The sequence below is a fragment of the Penicillium daleae genome (assembly GCF_028827525.1).
Source record: "Penicillium daleae strain IBT 16125 chromosome Unknown utg000005l_segment0_segment0, whole genome shotgun sequence".
In the NCBI taxonomy this organism is placed as follows: Eukaryota; Fungi; Ascomycota; class Eurotiomycetes; order Eurotiales; family Aspergillaceae; genus Penicillium; species Penicillium daleae.
Genome location: NW_026623153.1, coordinates 4,079,928 through 4,100,239, shown reverse-complemented (window position 1 = coordinate 4,100,239; position 20,312 = coordinate 4,079,928). Strand labels below are relative to the sequence as shown.

Sequence of the window (20,312 nt, the reverse complement as noted above, 5' to 3'; positions counted from 1 at the left end):
ATTGTGTGTAGTTTGGGAAGAAATAGAGAACATCTCCGTCTCCCACCTGCACCATTGGGATATATCACGTTACAGGAGATTGTAATAGGAATTGGTATCATACTCATAATAGAGGAATTGTATACCCTGGAAGTCTTCCGCATCTCGAATCCCAATGAGATTGATTCATCGTGTCCAAGAACGAGACCTTGTCTGCTTATAGGATGGTTCCGTACTCATGTCCTCTATGATACAGATGGAGAGCCCCAAAACACAAGCATGTAAAGAAGAAGGAAAAAGAACAATAACAGAGTTGGTATGAGTAATCACGAAACCAAGAGATCCGGCCTAAAAAGTTCAGAAACCAAGAGACCCAGCCAACGCGCCTAGAAGAACAAATAAGTCCCACCGCAAGGCCAAAAATCATGAATGCATCACAAATGAAGCCTTAGACTAGGTAGTCTAAGACACGCGTAGAATGGAGGAAGAAGTTAGGGAGATAGGGAGGTCGCTGTCATCCAAGTTGATCATTAACGGTGCGCGGGTGGCCGTGACAGCCCTTGGCGAGCCTATTCTTGATTTTAGCAACGAGTGCATATGTTAACCCGAATACAACGATGTTGACTTACCTTCATTTGTTCGATTCTCGCTTTCAGCTGGCTTGTCACCTCCGCAGCACGCTTCCAGTTTTCGGCAGGTTCTGCAGACCGAGGCGCACCTTCGTCTTCGGTTGCATGCGTAGAGCTCCGAGATGAGCGTGTTGGGCTTCCGATTCCAGAAAGACCGTAGGTAGGACTGAGCTTACGTCGGCCTAGGCCCAGGCCACCATCTCGGCTGCCCAATCCTCCTGGTGATTCAAGCCCATTGTTTTCCTTCTCCTCACTTGGGCTGGCCGAGGCATAGCTTCTTGGCCGTGTGCTCTCAAATCGAGATCCAAGGTGCAAACCTGTGCGACCAATATGTCCGTTCCCGGCAGGTTCTTGGTAGATAGAGGCAGAGTCTGGAATGCCGAGGCTGCCAGCTTCGGACCCAGCGTTGGGCGGGCTCATCGCCGACGCGCGAAGAGCTCGTGCTAGCTCGCGCTTTAACCGTTCAATCTCGCGTTGCTGCTTCTGGACATTTTGCTCCGCGGCTTCGGCATCACTCCGCGCGCGAACCAGCTGTGTCTCCTTGGCCTTGATGCTCAGTACGTCCCTGGTATGATCCTCAATCAATTGTGCGTTCTGGTTCTGCAGCTCTGTAATCTGCGAGTTGAACTTAGAGCGCTCCGTCTTCAAGTCTTCGATTGTTCGAATGAATCTGTCCTTCTCTGCTCGGAGTTCCTCCAACTCCGCACGGTCTGCCGCTGACATCGCGCTCACTGCGGGAGCCGGAGCCGGAGCCGGCTCAGGAGGCGCTGCAGGTTTGGCAATGGGACGGCCTGCTAGGCCACGTCCAAGACCAAACTTGGGGGCAGCCGGGGGAGGTGCTGCTTCTTCCGTCGGGGGAGAGATGACCCGTCTCTGCGGCGACGCAATACCTCCTGGACCACCAAGCTTGCGCTGGAGCTTGAGGCCTGCTCCAGGAGGAGCAAGACCGGGCTTTCCAAGCTTGGAGGGAATCGTCTTGGGGGCTGGCTTGGCTGGAGCCTCCTCCACAGGAGGGGGAGCGGCGGCCGCAGGAGCCGGTTTCTTCATTCCGAGAGCAGGCTTCTTTCCTGGAGGTGCCTTCCGAGCAGCGGGCGCGGCGGGCTTGGGAGGAGCAACGATCGGCTTCGGGCGGTCCTTGGCCTTCACCTCTGCAGTCTCAAAGTACTCCTTGATCTTGGTCTTTCGGATCTCGTCCAACCCGTCAAGGTAAGGGTTCATGGCTCTTTCGCCCAAGATCTTCATCAGCGTACCCAGGATTTCTGCACCCCCAGATCGGAGGGCCTCGGTAGACTCTGTCATTGCTTTGGTACCTGCATCGGCGATTGCCTTGATGTCTGGCTTGGCTGGTACAGTGCGGGTCGTGCGAAGGCAGCGGATCAAGAACTTGAGAGTCTCCTGCTTTACCTGTGGGTTCTTGTGCTTGAGGAACTCAAGAATCTCCGCCAGGCAATCTGAGAGATCCGTTGATGAGAAGACCGCATCCAATGCCTGACCCAGAGCGTCTGCCACAGACTGCTTCTTTTCCTTCAAACGCTCTAGCATAGGTGCCATAATTGTAGATCGATATTTCATGAAGCCATTGCGTAATCCCTTTGCCAGTAGATCGACACAGTTGGCAGCGACTGTAACGACGGCAATGTTGGCGTCTTTCATGCACTTGGCTAAAGCCCTCACAATCTCATCGTAAGGACCATCCTTGATGCGGGGCACATTAATGGCAGTATAAAGAGCGTCCAAGGCTTCCTTTCGGTCTTTCCATTTTGATGAACCGAGCTGGTCATGTAGATCCTTGGGTACTTTCGGCATAACGTCGACAGGCTCGGCCAGATCAAATACGTCCACCTCTTCTGGTTCCTCCTCGGCATATTCCTCACCACCTTGGTCTTCCCCGCCATCGCCAGCCCCTGGAGATGCACTGGCGGTGGCCATAGCATCCTGCTGTGCCCGGGTGAATCGCTCTTGTTTGGGTGGGGCTTCTTGCTTCACATTTTCAAATAGCTTTTCCAGGTCCTGCTGCTGCACTGGCTTCAGGTCCGCCCAGAAGAGGGGCTTGATAGCTTCCCGCAGCCATCGATATAATTCAACCGTCAGATTCTGGGCCTCGGCTCGAACGTTCTTGTCAGCATGACCGAATACTTTCGGTAGCGCTTTCAGTGTCGGTTTTGGGTCCACAATCTTGCATCCAAAGTTGTGATAGAGCGTGGTCAGTGCCGCGAGAGCACCAGCGATCGTTTTAGGTACCTTATGGGAAAGTACAGGTAGAAGGTCTTCGAGGACGGGACCGGCTGCGTCGATTTCGACGCATAATAGAAGGGCTTCCTGAGCGCTCGCTTTACCCGCTGGTCTGGCGCAGGGGAGACCCTTTTCCGCGATCGGCCCGATTGTGTGAGGTCGCGTCCTGGGACATTGTTAACATCACAACAGGGTAAAGAATAGATATCGATTATCAAAGATACCTCGTGCACGCTTGTACTCCGCCAAATTTCAAGAAAGCACAATAAGACCCTAGACCTTCTACTTGCGCCGCCACATTCGAGTCTGCTACTGCCCCTTTCCACAGCCCAGGGTCCTGTAGGAATGGCGTAAACACAGGGTCCGATTCGTCAGGAGTCTTTTCAAATTGTGCTTTGGCATCCTCGTATCCTTCCTTGCGAACTTTCCAATTCTATCGAGCGATCGGTCAGTTTCTTGCTCATTGACGGCCGCGCCGTAACCTTTTCAGCAATATGCGAAGAACATCGAACCTTGTGAGCGAAGCGCTCGGGCAGTGGCAGAGAGGAGAAGTCCTCCTCGCCTTCAGCCATAGTGATGGGCTAAATGATCAAAGGAAGTGTCTGAGAACGGAGCGATATCTGTATATACCTCCGAGTTAGCATACCCTGCAATCGGTAGCATAGCGAATATGCCCCTGACAAAGGAGCTCAAGAAGAAGGTGCTTTCGACCTGAAAGAAACAAGATTTTCTTACCGACAAAGCGTTTGATGCCCAAAGAAACGAACGGGGGTTGTGAGTGCCAGATCGGGGCTTCAGTCTGCGATCAGGAATGTGGACCGCCAGAACGTGGGAGCAACTGGCAGCATTCAAGACACAGATAATGACCCCAAGCGCAACAGCCCGACAAAATGATAAAAATGGGTGGGCCTGGGCGAGGATCTGGATTCTGGTTTTTAGGAGGGGAAGGGAATAAACAGCGGCGGGCTGGCGATCGGAAAGTAAACAAGCGGGCTTGGCGGTGTCGAGGGTTGTTTTGTTGTGACCCCGCGGTGGATCATCGCTGGCCCTTTGCGATCCCGACTTTCCCAGCTTCTTACGCAATTCCGATCAATTTGGTGCTCTGCTTCAATTCGACTTGTTTCCAGAATCCTTCGGTGCATCTTCATCGTCATCCAGACTCCCTGTCCAACTGGGCCCCTGAAATACTTGACAACCTCCGGTGCATGCGGAGGTGCAGTGAAGAACTGCTTGGGAAACACACAAATCCGCCGGCACCATGAGCCAGCTCCTCACGGCGCGACAGGCGGAGGAGCTGTATGTACCCTGATCAGAAGTTCTTTGGCTTTTGACAACTAACATGTCTCTTTACTACAGGCACAAGGCGATGATTGCCTACATGACCGCTGCGAACTTGCCGAAGACTTGCGCAGCGCTACGAGAAGAGCTTGGCGAGTCAGTCTCCGTCGAGGATTCTACATTGAAGAAATATGAGGGACTGCTGGAGAAGAAATGGACCAGCGTGGTCCGACTACAGAAGAAGGTGGGGGGAATTCACCTGCAGCATAGCGCATACTGCAAGGGCTCAATGAAAAAAAAAGGAGACTGACATGCTGTGGATATAGATTATGGATCTAGAGACCCGGATAGCTACCCTTCAGACCGAACTGGATACAGCCACCCCTACATCGCTCTCTCGAAGAAACCAGGATCCGGTATCTTGGCTACCCCGAGCCCCTGCTCGCCACGACCTGGAGTCGCACCGGCAGCCCGTCACCTGTGTTGCCTTCCACCCTATATTTTCCTCTCTCGCCTCCGGATCAGAGGACACAACGATCAAAATTTGGGACTGGGAATTGGGTGAATTGGAGCGGACAATCAAAGGTCATACGAGGGCGGTTCTGGATGTGGATTATGGTGGACCGCGAGGGGGTACCCTCCTTGCCTCATGTTCATCCGATCTGACTATCAAATTGTGGGACCCTGCCGATGAGTACAAGAACATCCGTACTCTACCAGGGCACGATCACAGCGTCTCAGCGGTCCGCTTCATTCCATCAGGGGCTGCAGGGTCCCCGATGTCCGGCAATCTGTTGGTGTCGGCATCGCGTGATATGACACTACGGATATGGGACGTGACGACTGGGTATTGCGTCAAGACATTGCAAGGACATTCTGCTTGGGTGCGAGATGTGGCACCTTCTCCAGATGGGCGGTTCCTGTTCTCTGCGGGAGATGACCAAGTCCCCCGTCTCTGGGAAATCTCTTCAGGGGAGCCTAAGGCGACTTTCCTTGGGCATGAGCATGTGATTGAGTGTGTTGCCTTTGCTCCTACCACGAGTTACCCACATCTGGCGCCTCTGGCGGGACTGAAAAAGCCGCCCTCTGCGTCATCATCGGCTGAATTTGTTGCTACGGGTGCTCGTGATAAGACCATTCGTCTATGGGATGCCCGGGGCAACCTGATCAAAACATTGGTGGGCCACGACAACTGGGTCCGAGCTCTTGTCTTCCATCCTGGTGGGAAGTATCTGCTCTCGGTGGCAGATGACAAGACACTACGATGTTGGGACCTTACTCAAGAGTGCAAGTGTGTGCGCACAATCAATGCTCACGACCACTTTGTCAGCTCGATTCGGTGGGCACCTCCGCTGATCAAGGACAGCAATGCCAATGGAGCCAACGGCTCCGCAGAACCTGCTACATCAAACGGAGCGAAAGACGATACCAACGCGGCAAGCAAGATGTCCATCCGCTGTGTGCTCGCCACAGGAAGTGTCGACCTCAAGGTGCGGGTATTTGCCTCGTGAGAGCCGTTCAAAGCTGCCAGGAAAACCCTCATAGCAGGATCTTGACGAGACCTGATCCAGCATAGTCGGATGAGCCACAAAAGGTTCATCAGGCCAATTCATCTACGAAGTTACGGTACCTCGAGGTTGGTTCCTCGGCACTCTGGAGGATTTGGGATTTAGAAGGATTGCCATTCGTCATTTCTGGGTAAAGGAGTTGGTTTCTCTTCCGTGATACCAGTGACTTACTTTCCATTTGCAAGTTTCTTTAGGTTGGGGATGGTCAGCTATGACCAAGACAGAAAGAGATTCGAGCAGATCTACTTTTGCACGGTATACACTCTGAGACTTTTCATGGGATGGGGCTCTCTTCGCGTACATACTTCTCTAATGCCGCCATGTTCAATCAATTTTTGCTTATGCCTTTACGAAAACTTTATTTCGATATAAAGATGAGCATGTTTCTACTCCGCGTGAAGCTTGTGATAAATCGGAAGACCGTCAAGGTCACGAGTAACATGGTGAATCGATCAATGAATGCTGTAATATAGTATAGTACAAATAATCCGACATGGAGTCCCAACACGGATATCCAAAAAGGGAAATAGGCCTGCTAAAAACACAAGGGCCAATGTTCAAAGTCCTTGAAATCACATGGTAGCACATTTTCATGCTTGGACTTCAGCGGTCCGCTCCTGCACCAGCTTCTTCACCTTGCCGATGCGCTCTTGTCCGAGGAAAACTCGGTGAATCAAACCTGCCGTAGAGACCGTCTCTCCTTCCTGGACCAAACCCTCCTCTCGAGCAATGGCCTCCAAATCAAGTTCCTCGCCCAGCCGCCTCGACTCCCGGCGAACATACTTTGCAGCCCAGCGCTTCTCGCGCTCCTGCTCGCGCTCCTCTCGCGTCAAAACAGCCGGTCGTTCCTCAATGGGTACGGCGAAAGGAGTGATAATGCGCTCAATGACATGATGCACGCGGCGGCTCTTGGGAGCACCAGAAGAGAATTCAACCACGTCACCCTTGCGCAGAGAGTTTTGCGGGTCAGAGACCAAGACCTTGACTTCCTTCCGGTAGTATTTGCGGATGTGCTTGTCCCATTCGTTAGAGCGGTAGACCACGGTGACAGTGCGGTCCATGCAGCCAACGGAGACGACGGTGCCGGTCTTAGTCGAGGAGGCATAATCGCGGAGCAGAGTGGGTGGGTTGAGAGTTTGGGATTTGGGGATGGTCGAGGTGGCGGAGAAGGTTGGTTGGGGCTCAATGGGTTCTTGTGTGGTTTCGGTGGGTGTGTAAGAATTGTAGCGAATGCTCTGGCGGAGAGAGAGGGTGGAAGGAATGATGCTTGATCGTGCCAGGCTCATCGGCGACGCGATTGAGCGGATGGGCATAGCCCGCAGGAGATGACTCGGTGCCATTGTGGTCTCACAATCCCTGCCGCAGACAGTTTATGTCCCAATATTGAGAGAAATGCGAGAGTGGGCCCTGGAAAATGTCGAGCTGGGGACAGACTGGAGATTGGAAGAGGGCCAAACACTGAAGCTGCGGAGTCGGAGTCGCGGAGTTGACTTCTTAGAATTTTCGGGGAGAGTTTGCAATGTTTGCATCGACATTGGCTTCATAGAGAAGTAGAACGCCATGTCGCACAACACCTACGACATAATCTCTCCTATATGAAGAATTTGGTCATCCTAATTAGAATTTCGAATTACTGATTTTTACTAGAGAAAAGGGATTGCAACTAAAGATAGAAACTGGGCCAGTTAGGGGGAAATACTTGAGTAAAACAAAGTAATGTGGACAACAATAGAACTTCTTCATCTGGCATGAACTAACCGTAACTTACTATCTAGAATAAACTGCTGACAAGGAAAAAAATTTAGCATGTAGCAAATTACGGGTTGAAAAAAGTCTAGCTCATTTACTGAACTGTGAGGAAAACCCGGTCAAATGGGACTGTAGTGAACCTGTCCACAGCGCGGGCCCAGAATTCGGATTTGGGGTGCGCTATAACTTTGCCCTCTTCGTGGATGATATTTATCTGGAATCTTTAGAGCATATGTCGTCGCCGGTGGTTAAAATCATGTCTAAGTAGTAGGGCTATCTGTCCCCTGAGGAGAGGAATTATGAAGTCTACCGTTGTTAGGAGAAGAGAACGTCGGAACATGATGAAGAAGATGTGGGATGGATGTATATGTCCGTCGGTGAAGCTGTATGATGAGTTAGAGGCTAGAGTATTTCCGTTTTGGTGCCTGGTATAGCAGTTATCTCCAGCCCCCATACATGATTCACTAGGACGAGTCGACACTCCTTATTTCTTCTGATGGTATCCGCCAAGTCTGGCTTGTCCCACCGTTCGCCGCAAGAACGTGAGCTGCAACTTGAAAAGTCATATTAGTTCAATGGAGGCTCTATCCTCTTTCTTCCCTACGCACTACTTACTCGGTTCAAGACCTGTGCCAACCCCAGTAACCACTGCGACCCATTCTCTCATGCCGAACAGGGCCATCGCAGACAAGGGGTTGTCAGAAGTCATTGCTGAGATAATTTTCGGAAATGTTGACCTGGAAGTTCTCGAATATTTCTATCATAGAGATATAATTAGGCTGGAGTAGAATAAAACGGGTTTATCATTCTTTTGAAGTAGGCAAGATCCCCTTTGCCGCCATCCGCCAAGATGAGCCCTATAGGCAGAGGCAGTTCTGAAGCTTTATGCAATAAATTATGGTCAAGTCAATTAGTTTCATCGATACAGATAGAGAGGCAGGGTTAACAATGTTCTATTTAGAAATAGATGCCATTACGGTGTTCAGTATGATATGTTGTTCTTCTATATCAGCCCGTTCAAAAGGAAAATTAGGGCCACGAGTTTGATGAATAGTAAACTATCAAGCACTTTACTTGCAGTCTGATTGTTATTTTGATGAACATACAGCTGTTGTATCTGAATCACTCGCCGTTCCTTCTATTCGGGGTTTCTCAGGATTCTTCAAAAACGGTTGTTGGCGATTCTCGACCTCGAGTCTCTAAATTGCCAGGACAAGCTCCCATTAGGACTATCTTCATTGCTGGGGGCTGTGTAAGACTTACTTTGTTATATGCCAATGAATTTCACCGATAGAACACCAGCAAAGATTCAGATCTATCTAATCGTTAGATAGTTCCGTGCTAAAGCACTAATGTAGAGTGACATTTCAAGAAACTGTGTCCAGAGACAGGGATGGGGTTCAATCTAGCCTGTATTTCGGAATCCTTTCTTTTGATATCTTTCCGAATAGAATTCGAATTCTTCCTGTTTGATGATAGTTTCTGTATTGTCTCGACGCATGACCGATGAAATGCTTCTCATATTCTCGGTGTTCAAGGCAACGAAGTTCTGGAAGTCGATATGATCATCCCTGCCCTTTTGCCCTTTCCTATGGGATGCATTAAGACATCTTTGACCAGAAATCGACAAGATCGGATTTGATACACTCAATATTACTTATCTCATCTCAGATATGCATATTCTAATCAACGATAAAGTACATCCGAACCCCACGCCCGTTATCTCTTCCTGAAACCCAAAATAATCATAGGAAGCCTCCGTGCCCGCCGATCAAGCAAACTTTCGCACGGATCCGCTCTCCACCAAGATCGGTCAACCCTCGAAATTGGCCCCTGCACTGCTGATCACCAGAAGTTTCAGCTTGCACCGTCCCAGGCCGTCGGTTTTCCGGTCGGCGGCCCCGTGGTGGAGTTCCGAATCCTGCGTGGGTCTGGCAATCCGCTGATCTGCAGTGGGATGTGATGTCTGAAATCGCAAGTAGATGATCTCATAACATTGACAGTAGTCAAAGATGGGTAGATACAGATCCTGGAGAAGGATCGTCTATCATGCCTACTATTCTCTCCTTCGGTGCAATTAGGTCTAGCAGTCTATATTCCATCAGCGAGGAAGAAGAAGAAGAAGAAGAAGAAGAAGAAGAAGGTAATGGAGGTTCTGAGCACGAGCGAGGCTGTCACAAAGGAGGTACGATTCAAAGTTAATCAATTTACTCATTATAAATATCTCGTATGCAGTGTTTTAGAGGCTACAGCGGTGAATTTCGTGCAACGAGGAATTTGCTTATGAATCCACGTGGTAGAAGTTACACACGAGTAGTATAATTGAATTTCAAACATTATCGTAGCTATGTAATGCTAGTCTAGACGCTATGAACCCATGTGCATGTATGCACTCGTAACCACATGTACCTTGAGCGAAAGTTGAAAAAGAAAGAAGCTAGAAAAGAAAGGTGGAAGGAGTGATGAATAATACACAGATCAAAGTCGTCGATGTTGATCATCAGAAATCACCGAGATCTCGACCTGCTTGGTGATACCAGGATACTCCCGCTCAGGCGTGTCGGGTCGTCCACCAATAGTGGTGCTGGTATGCGTACTCTGGTCCAGTATTCGTTCGACGCTGCCGTTCTCCAAGTTGTGGGACTTGTTGAATCGTCGTGCCATTTTGGAGTGGTTCGTCTCGTTTCCACCTGCAGTACGGTGGCCACTGAAGGGTCCACTGAGTTCGTAGGAGCGGGTGACGCTGGAGAATTTGCGTACAGAAGAGATGATCAAGGGACGGATGCAAGGAATGGAAGAAGTGATGATAATAATGGCGTTCTCGACGTAACCCCAGCGGATGAGTTCGACACCGCCAGTAGCACCAAGGTCGGTGATGCCAGGGAGCTGGTCCAGTTTTGTGGTCTTGATAATGGAAGCAATCATCGCACTATATTTTTAAATGTTGTTAGCTGGAGTGAAACAAACATGGCTGGGTGTGAACTTACATGAAGCCCATAGACAGAAGCACAATCAGACCAATTTTGATGCGTAGTTTGAGGTTAAGATTCCAAAACACCACAGTCGGGAAGACCGCCAGGAAGAGATCGGTGGCCGAGTTGAAAGCTACAGATCCATTAGTATATACTCACTTATCCAACGAGTTCAGGTAACCTACTGTTGGAGTAATAGGCGAACTTGATGACCGCAGCAGTGTCACCACATGTAGTGTGCAAAGCTGCCTCTATATCCCACAACGCCCGCACATCGCGACAGATGCTCAGAGGCAAGACCGCAGAAACGATATTGCCCGCTGCCTGAATCGCCAAAACCACCCAGAGTACAATCTTGTAATTTTTATTCGTGCCGAGAACCGCGATGAGGTAGATGATGAAACCGGAACGGGCGATGGTAGTGCTGAAGGTCACGAGAGGAATCTGAATAGCGATATACTTCAGGACTAGCTCTGAATCCGGCTTGGGCAACTTGGTGAGATCACCACCAAAGCCATGCTGTACACAGAGACTGAGGAAGACAGTTGAGGCAATGATGAGAATCTGTACAGGTCAGTGAAATGTGCACGCAAATAGGTGCAGAAAAAAAAAGAATCAACATACCTCTGCAATGACCATCAACACATCGTCGACGTGGAACCGTTTGATTTTAATCTTTGCAAAGACCCTCAAAATCACGATCAGCGCCGCAATGATCACCGCGGCCCAGATACCCCTTTCTAAGGAGTAGCCGTTACTGTTTGACATGGTGATCGATCTCTTCGGCGCTTCGGATGAGACAGTGGAGACGGAACAGAGTCCCTAGAACTGCTGCATAACCGTTGAAAAGTGGTGCCCGCAGCAGAGAAGCGCGTTCCTTAATAAGAAATCCGTTGCCGCAGAAGCGCACTCCGGAACCAGAAGGGTTTTTGGGGGAATGCGAATTATACTTTTTGTGATGTCTAATTTACAAAATTCAGAATTTCAGAGCGAATAATAGCTGGAAAATTGGCACTGAGGTTGCGAGAGGCGCCACTGTAACCTTCACACTAGGAGGCTCGGCGCGGAACGGAAAACGAGAAAGAGTTACGTGATAATTCATGGAAGAACGTGGGCATTATTTGCTACAGAATCCCGGATACACGTAGCTATGCTGGCGAAGCGCCAATAGGCCAGTCGAACGGTCTCCAGCCCTAAAAGCATCCATGGTCCGGATTGGCTTCGGGAGGTGTATACACAGCCAACAGCGAAGACGGTGGTCCAAGCAAATTCTGATAGAAAGGAGCCTCCACTTGGATATCCACCTCGTCTTCAAGCTATTTCTCCGTTGGGTAAAGCTTGGTCAAGTCTCTGCCAAATTTTGGGCTGGAATCCACTTTCCTTCGCGGATGAAGCTGGTTATTGGCTACAAGTCGCCTTAACTGAGACACCCGATCGATCGGATCCTGGACTAGACTGAAGTTTACGTTAAGAAATTGGCAGGCCTCCCGTCGCTTCCGCCTCGAGCTGGCCTGTTTTGTTTGTAAATATTATCCTGATGTTGCAGTGGCTGAACTAGTGACCGTAGTGGAAGCTTTTCTACAGTACGGTACCACTCGGCGAAATTGCTTGCAGTGGCTTTTTTTTTTTTTTTCCTTCTGGAAGGTCATTGTTGTGTTCTAATTCGTGCAACGTAGTGCGACGGAAGAATAATTTACAGGGGGTGTCTTCTAAGAAGAGATCCTTCTTCGCAACAATAATATGCAGGGAATTAAATTGTGGCAAAGCTAAGTCTCTGGAGTGCAGGAGTTGTCGCATTTTAGGCCCAAGTAAACTTAACTTTGAGTAGACACTGCCAATCGGCTGTCTTTTCCAATCAATCTCATCTACAGGGTTCCTAGGTTCCTTAACTTCCTCCCGTACCATTATTTCTCCGTGGCATGTAGTACTCCGGGCAAAAAGGTGTATATCCTGAAACCACATTCCGTTTCTGTCCACCTTGTGTGCATGGAGACCCCAGAGTTCGTCGTTCGGCTCAATTCCGGCAAATCCGATGAACGCAACCATGAAAGGCCCCGATGAAATCCCAAAATTCAATGCCGCAATCCACTTTGTGCCCACCACGTTTTTGATCCTGCATTCCGTACTATTGTCCAAGCTAGACGCTCTGGGGAACATCTCCGATCGGCGATGAGACCCCCTCCCGAGTCCAGGCCGAGGTGCCTAGTGGCCCAGTGGCCATCAGATATTCCATAAAACCTCGAGCTGCGCGGCTTCTTCTCCCCCTGACGAACGATTTAAACTCGCGATCGGCAAACGTACCTCCCCTTTGGTCGTACAAGCCATCTCCTGTCTTTTACTTTCCACCTCAACTCCACCATGAAGGCCTGGTTGGTAACCGTTGCGGCTCTGGCCTCCACGGCCGTCGCCTCTGTGTCCTCCGCCCGTAGCTCGACCCAGAGCCAGTGCCGCTGCTTGCCTGGAGATGGCTGCTGGCCTGCTACACATGCCTGGGCGTCGCTGAACAGCACTGTTGGTGGTCGTCTGGTGGCCACCGTCCCCATTGGCAGCGTCTGCCACGATCCCAACTACGATGCTGCTGCTTGCACGGCTCTGCAGAACTCCTGGACGGAGCCTCAGCCTCAGTATGTCTAATCCCACTGATTTAAAAGATGACGAACAGATGTTAACAATAGCTTCACAGCCTGGAGTCCTCCTCCTCGGTGATGCAGATGTTCTTTGCCAACCAGAGCTGCGATCCCTTCTCTGCAGAGAGCAAAGCGTGCCAGCTCGGCAACTTCCCTGACTACGCCGTCAACGTTTCGTGTAGCTCGGACGTTGTGGCTGCTGTTAACTTTGCCCGTGACAACAACATTCGCTTTGTCATTAAGAACACTGGTCATGAGTGAGTTTCATATCTCCTAGACTTTCCTATCCTGCTTTGGAAGCCCCCCAATATTGACCGTTGAAAAAACAGCTACCTGGGTCGTTCGACCGGTGCCGGTGCTCTCTCTGTCTGGACCCACCACCTCACTGCCATTGACTACACCGAATGGTCGGACTCTTACTATCAGGGTCCCGCCTTCAAGATCGGTGCTGGTGTCCTGGGCTACCAGATCCTTGAGGCTGCTGCCGCCAAGGGTCTTGTTGTCGTTACTGGTGAATGCCCTACCGTTGGTCTTGCTGGTGGTTACACCCAGGGTGGTGGTCACTCTGCCCTGAGCACCGAGTTCGGTCTTGGTGCCGACCAGACTCTGCAGTTTGAGGTTGTCACTGCTGCCGGCAAGCTCGTTACTGCTTCACGCTCCCAGAACTCCGATCTGTACTGGGCTCTCAGCGGTGGTGGTGCCGGTAACTATGGTGTTGTCGTGTCGATGACCGTCAAGGCTCACCAGGATGCCACCATCTCCGGTGCTGCTCTTGAGTTCACTGCTGCCGACATCACCACTGACACCTTCTACGAGGCCGTCGCTCAATTCCATCAGCTGCTGCCAGCCATGATCGACCAGGGTGTGACTGTCATCTACGAGATGACTAGCAGCGTCTTCATCATCAACCCCGTCACTGCCTACAACAAGACCTCCGCTGATGTGAAGGCTATCCTGACCCCCTTCACCAACGCTCTCACCAACCTTGGCATCACCTACGAATTGGGCCTGACCCAGTACACTTCGTATTACGACCACTACAACAAGTACATGGGCCCCCTGCCTTGGGGTAACCTGGCCGTTACTACTTACCAGTACGGTGGCCGTCTGATTCCCCGCAACACCCTGGAGAACAACTACGAGGGCATGAGCTCCGCTCTGCGGAACCTGACTCAGTCCGGCGTGATCGCCGTCGGTGTCGGCATGAACGTCACCAACTCCGGCAACGTCAACAACGCCGTCTTCCCCGCCCTCCGGAACGCCGCTGTGACCATGCAGATCGGCACCGCCTGGAACGAGACTGCCCCCTGGGCCGACATGATCGCCGATCAGTGGAAGATCACCAACGACTACGTCCCCCAGCTGGAGGCCGTTACCCCCAACAGCGGCTGCTACCAGAACGAGGGCGACTTCCGCCAGCTCAACTGGCAGGATACCTTCTTCGGAAGCAACTACAGCCCTCTGCTCACTGTGAAGAACAAGTGGGACCCCAACTATTTCTTCTATGCCCTGAAGGCCGTTGGCAGTGATGCCTGGACTGTATCCGACTCTGGCCGTATGTGCCGTGCTTAAACGGTTGAGATGCAAGGTGTGGTTGTATAATATTGTCGTGATGCGACTTGATAATATCTGTACAGAGATGCATGTTGAGAGCGTTTGGTGGAACATAGATTTTCATTGCTTTTTGTATAACGAATAGATGTGAATAACTAATTCAAATATCAGAATACTAAAACGACACCCTAAATTACATCTAGAATATAGGGACCTAGGATCCAAAGGGTAGATAGAGCATGCCCTTCTAAGTATGATTAGAAGAGAGACTATATATATATAGGCGGCAAGGTTAAGGGTTGATGTGGTTATGTATGAGGGTTATGGGGACTAAGAGTGATCTGTTTCTGAGTTGGATTGAGGGGAGGCTCTGTTACTGCTTCCGTATGCGCTACTAGCTCATATTGACCGAGACGAATCCAACATCGGTTCCATAATCACATTCCAACTCGTTTTCTTCAGGTAACTAATCAGGAAGCCTCCATAAATTGCAGCAACTCTGCGGAATCGTCATGTTCACCATCCAAAGCTATTGACGGGCCTCGTCTTTCGTAGAAAGGCCACTCAAAGTACTCAGGGAAGAATCCGGCGTATTCCCAGTCGATAATAGCCTGGATTTTCAATGTTTGAGGATCGACAATGATATTATACTGGGCAAGATCAGTGTGGCAGAAGACATATTTGCCATCTTTAGACACTTTCCGTGGCCATTCATTTTTTTCCGAGAGCCGCATTACTCGATATGGCGGGAGTACTATCCCTGAAGGGCCACCAATAGTGTCCGATTTGATCCCACGGAGGGTGGCTAGGTGTTGCTCAACTTCAGTACGGACGACACTTTTTTGATCTTCCGATAAACCTGACATAGGAATGCCGTCAATGTGCTCTGTGATTAATATAAATAAGTCGTCGACCTCGAAAGCACCGTACAAAGTTGGAACAGGGATGTTGCTAACGCGTTGAATGAAACGCAACGCTGCGGCCTCGTTTTGGAGTCGTTCTTTCCCTAGTCGGGGGATATGCTTCGTGCCTCGAACAGTGGTCTTGTATTCGCTCGGCCGAAGGCCTCTTTTGATGAAGAAATCACCGAAATGGTAGTAAGCTCTTTCGGCGGTCATCGCAGTAGACGTAGCAAGCGAATCAACCCCTGAACAATTTTCGAGGTTTCTAGGTGCGCTAGGATTGAGGGTCTCCTCGCTCTGGCAGTTCTCTGCCATGACGGAGGGAAAGTCGCACTTCAGTCGCTAACTTGATCGAATTCCAATTGAATAAAACTGCTCTTGAAAACTGTCCGAAGCGGTCAATTTAAGGGCCAAGAATGTTTTGTGGTGGAGGAGGTGGAGGCAGAGCAACACCTCCCCATTGGTGCCACTCCAGACAGCAAAGTAAATATTATTATTAGGGGGATGACAACAGCCGTAGTGGTGGCTATGTTAGTATTCTCCTGGAACCACTTGAATTTCTTACATGAGTATTGTAGTGCGTCACTAACCTATCTGTAAAGATATTATAAAAGATCGGCAACTTGGATAGCATTACCCCGGCAGGCAACGTCTTCTAATCCCATCCGAGTTCGTACTGTGAGAAGACAAGTTGAAACACTTGGTAGGCATGCTCTGAATCATGCCTCCCACGACTGCTAGGAACTACACCTGGGAGCTCCTGTTTCTTTGGGAATTTCGACGATTACAAGATTTCTACTACTCTATACACCTCTCCTACTACACTGCTCATTCGCTATACGGGTATACTCGCGTAGGTTAAAATCCGCCCTTCATGGTTGTTCGAGGAGTGTAGACGATTCGTAGCAAGATTCGTCACTAGCGAGGATGCAGGGTCAACTACCAAATCAACAGCCAAATCAATACGAAGATAGCCAGCAGGGGTAAAGTATAAAAGTAGGGGAAGATAGATAGGTAATACGTAGATATCTCGACGGATATAATATAGATGATATACCTAGATTAGAGGGAGATTCGGCGATTTCTACAGTAATCTAGTAATCTAGGTGACGGTAAAACTGTCGCCTCGGGAAATGATCGGCTCACAGAGCACAGGGTGAGTTAGTTACCCCGCCGCCCTGAGCAGCTCACGGAGCGAGCATGAGTAGCTCCCTAAGTAACCTGATCGCTTTCCCGAATACTCAGGCTGATCGGCCTATGTAATCTTATTTTACCTCTCCGTTTTGTGGGGTCCTCTGACGCTAACCGTACGACGAACTAATACCCGTTCGATAATGGTGACGATTGTAAGACGATTTCGCAGGAATATCCAATACAGTATTACTGGCTTGAACTGTCCTGGGTGCGGATATATAAATGCATCATGCGTCAATACAATCCCATAGTTATGAGCAAGATTTGCGCGATACTATCTTAGTGTATAATAGCGCCAAGAATTGGTCAACTGTTCCCCGGAACAACTCACTTGCTCCTGGGGGCTAGTAATGAGCTCCCAGGTAGTCTTCCGCAGGACCCAGACCTGGGTCCAGATATTCGACCCACTGCTGCCACTGTAGCTCGCAAGCTGCCGCACGATTCGAAGAAATTCAAAATACACAGGGGAAGGTCGAGACGTTGATTGAGTCGACTGCGAAGGGTTGGCGCAGAATGAGCGGTGTTATGGTACCTGTACTAACTATGGAAGAAATATACGGCAAAGGCTCCTGGGGCCTGCAGATATGACCAGTTCTTGGTCTATTTGAAGTGCAAATTTATATTAGAAATTCCGAGTGGGGCCGTGGAAATTACAGGCATTGGTACTCCGTATAGTAATCATATATATGAATTCTGGGCCTCGGATTTTCTACTGTAATAGACTGTCTTTTAGCCATCTTTATTATCTCTTTTCCGATGAACTTCTATCTTGCAAGATGTCAGATGACGATAAAAGTGTAATTACGGTAATTTTTATGAATTACTAGAAAAGATGGTGGGGATTACCCCCGACCGAATTCACTTTTGACAAAGATTTCCATCTCCTTGGGCGGATGCTCCCGCGGAGGTTTCCAGGACAGTGCTTGCTCCCTCGGCCTATAAAGAGCTCAGTGGACCTACTTTCCCTCGTTCTCCGATAGATAGATAGAACTCGCTTGTTTTTCCCTCTTTCTGCCTTCCTTTGCGTAGGCATCATCCGGAGTTGACCCTTGTGGAGTGGCACTTCTTTATGGCGCACTAGAGACCTCGCCTCGGATCCAGCGGTCCCGCGATTTCAGCATCGCGTCGCTTCAACATACATATATGTGCACACGTGCCCTCTTGTCAATAGGAGTGAAGCGGATGGATACTCCCAAAATACTTTAGTGTGATAGATGCACTCGGCGTAGAGTACGCCATTAGTTTAGCGCAATCGGGGTGGGGCGCTTGGAAGAGAAAGCGCGAGTGTCTAAAGGGTAATCTGTTTTCGAATTCTATAGTAGGATAGTGTTTATGAGAGTGTTTATGAGAGTGCATTGGTGCCCACGGTGAGCGGGCAGGTAGAACTGGCTTCCCTTGTACCGCCCTGCTACCCCCCCTTGACCGTCTGCCCGTCTCCGATGTTCCCCTCCCTCTTTGGATATAGGATGACAGTGATAGTCCGAAGGGTGGCTTTCCTGATGCCTAGAACCTTAACGGGTAGAGTGTCACCTATTACTATTTAGGTCCGCTGTTGTTTATCGTTTATTGCAAACTAATTTGCTTATGAAATTTCGCAGGTAACCGTTAATTGCTAATTATTCGCTATAAATTGTCGAGATATCTATAGAGTGGTAACTTACTACACGATAGTAAGCGGGGCGCGGGAAACGGCGCTAATTTATTTGCCCGCCATTCTACGTTCTGTCTACTCCGTATAATCCGGTGAAGGTGAATTACGCAAAAGAGTTTAGCGTGCCCGTTCAGGTTTAGCGCCTCTATACGCGTTACTATCGCCGTGCGTGTTTCTATAAAGTCCCATTCATCGCCGCTTCAACTTCGAGCTGTTGTTTGCCCTTCTACCCTTCCTTCCTCTCCGTTCCTCGTGTGTGCCTTGCGAGTGAGGCATTTTTGCTATTGATCTGAACCACCGATCTCCGCTACCACCTATACCGCCAGTGTGAACCGGCCGGGCCTTTGCAGCCCTTCGTGCCCTCCAGCCCAGTCTTCGCTGCTTTCCCTCGCCCTGCCCCGCGTTTCCGTTCAGCTCTCACTATTAGGCTCGAGATAAGGTATTTTTTCCCTTGGTCTACCGCGCCGACCTGCAGTTCCGGCCCTTAACGTGTCTTATCGGTCGGTCCGTTGTCGAACTTCCGCGTACCCAGGCGCATTCACCCTACACTCTTTTTAGACAATCGCCCGTATGTAGCAGGGCTTCAAAATCTGCCCTAGGGGCGTAAATTAAGGGCGACCGCGTTAGCAGCCCTGGCTGATGGCGTCCGTATCATTTCGGAACCGAGGAAGAACAGGATTAAACTAGTCAGCGTACGTGAGTGACTAGAGTGTCCCGGCCTCTATACGCGTTAGCTAGTGATTTGCTAAGTCTGTGAGAGTTAATGAGATGATAACAGTGACGCTCTGTCCTTTCACGATAATCGCAAGGCTTCACGGCGACTATATCGAAACTCAGGACCAGGAACGATCTCTAAAGCTAAAGTCCTCGCTAGGCGACCTCGTCAGACCGTGTGCAAATATCCCCTTTCTATCGACCTACGCAGTTTTTCCTGTTGTCACCCACATTCTAGAGCTCCGCGAGCCCCTGCTACCGAGTGCGCCTTGTCGCCGAACTCCCGTTCACTTTATAATCGATCGGCGGAGAGGATAAGATAGACGGTCGGGGAAAACAGGGTTGTATGTAGAGTGGAGACGATAATAAAGCTATTGTCTCTATGTCGGTGCGTCCTGCGCTGTCTTCGGTCCTAGCCTACGGAACTACTGGTAAGTAGTTCTCCGTCGACCCGGTCGTGATAACCGGACGCGGACGAGGGGCAGATATACGGTTCCCTAGAAATAGCAACGGCGCTTTGTAATGTGGCTATTGGATCAAGCGGATGAGTGCGTCTTGTTATCGGAGCCCCGTTTACTTGTAATCGATTGGCGGAGAGGATGAGATGGACGGATAGGAAAACAGGGGTTTACTCCTGCGGCACGAACGTTATTCGTACCGGAGACGACGAGGGAACTATTGTCTCTATGTTGGTGCGCCCTGTACGTTTTGTCTTCGGTCCTGGGCCACGCAATGACTGGCAAGTAGAGCTCTATCGACCAGGTGGTGACAATAGGACGCAGGCGATGCGTAGATATGCTGTTCCCTAGAAATAGCAACAGCACTGCACTGTGTGGCTATTGGATCGAACGGCTGGGCGAGTTATTCGTGCGGTAGTACTCTGCACGATGCATCAGTCCTAGAGTCGATTGGCAGGTAGGTCTCGTCTGGATGCCACCCTAGCTGAGCTTTTGCCCTCTGAAACTTTGTGTCGGCTGAGCAAGGCGTGGTCGTTCTGACGAGAGGAATAAAGCTATATATCTCGTACGCCGTCTTGGTAAAATAGCAGTCAAGAATCCAATTTCGCCTTTCTATTCATCTAAGTGCTCAGTTTTCTCTACTTTATCCAGTACATATTTGATTCCGTCTCTTTGCTGGTCCGAGTCAATATAACCTCTTTTACAGAAAATGAGCACGAAGCTTTTAGTAAGAGATCTTCTACAAGCATGATTGATTTGACTATTTTGATATAGTGAAGCTTCAATCCCCACTTGGCCTTATTTT

At 49.9% G+C, this 20,312-nt stretch overlaps 6 protein-coding genes across 6 annotated transcripts; 2 read left to right on the top strand and 4 right to left on the bottom strand.

Moving 5' to 3' along the window:
* Positions 1 to 509: 509 nt before the first annotated feature.
* Positions 510 to 3,412, bottom strand: N7458_005658 (putative spindle pole body component; the record flags this gene model as incomplete). The annotated part of the gene is made up of 4 exons (XM_056909040.1): positions 510 to 548; positions 609 to 3,006; positions 3,065 to 3,273; positions 3,353 to 3,412. 4 exons carry the CDS (start codon positions 3,410 to 3,412, stop codon positions 510 to 512), a joined length of 2,706 nt encoding a protein of 901 aa, XP_056767658.1.
* A 686-nt stretch (positions 3,413 to 4,098) lies between these two features.
* N7458_005657 (WD40 repeat domain-containing protein) lies at positions 4,099 to 5,629 on the top strand (the record flags this gene model as incomplete). Its single annotated transcript, XM_056909039.1, has 3 exons — positions 4,099 to 4,136; positions 4,197 to 4,362; positions 4,445 to 5,629. 3 exons carry the CDS (start codon positions 4,099 to 4,101, stop codon positions 5,627 to 5,629), a joined length of 1,389 nt encoding a protein of 462 aa, XP_056767657.1.
* Positions 5,630 to 6,276: 647 nt separating this feature from the next.
* Positions 6,277 to 7,026, bottom strand: N7458_005656 (uS17 family ribosomal protein; the record flags this gene model as incomplete). The annotated part of the gene is made up of 1 exon (XM_056909038.1): positions 6,277 to 7,026. One exon carries the CDS (start codon positions 7,024 to 7,026, stop codon positions 6,277 to 6,279), a length of 750 nt encoding a protein of 249 aa, XP_056767656.1.
* Positions 7,027 to 9,913: 2,887 nt separating this feature from the next.
* N7458_005655 (uncharacterized protein) lies at positions 9,914 to 11,175 on the bottom strand (the record flags this gene model as incomplete). Its single annotated transcript, XM_056909037.1, has 4 exons — positions 9,914 to 10,364; positions 10,423 to 10,540; positions 10,593 to 10,971; positions 11,032 to 11,175. The coding sequence occupies 4 exons, from the start codon at positions 11,173 to 11,175 to the stop codon at positions 9,914 to 9,916; spliced, it is 1,092 nt and encodes a 363-aa protein (XP_056767655.1).
* A 1,590-nt stretch (positions 11,176 to 12,765) lies between these two features.
* On the top strand, positions 12,766 to 14,606 carry N7458_005654 (putative isoamyl alcohol oxidase; the record flags this gene model as incomplete). Its single annotated transcript, XM_056909036.1, has 3 exons — positions 12,766 to 13,031; positions 13,091 to 13,291; positions 13,364 to 14,606. The coding sequence occupies 3 exons, from the start codon at positions 12,766 to 12,768 to the stop codon at positions 14,604 to 14,606; spliced, it is 1,710 nt and encodes a 569-aa protein (XP_056767654.1).
* Positions 14,607 to 15,058: 452 nt separating this feature from the next.
* On the bottom strand, positions 15,059 to 15,805 carry N7458_005653 (aminoglycoside phosphotransferase family protein; the record flags this gene model as incomplete). The annotated part of the gene is made up of 1 exon (XM_056909035.1): positions 15,059 to 15,805. The coding sequence occupies one exon, from the start codon at positions 15,803 to 15,805 to the stop codon at positions 15,059 to 15,061; it is 747 nt and encodes a 248-aa protein (XP_056767653.1).
* Between the last annotated feature and the right edge of the window lie 4,507 nt (positions 15,806 to 20,312).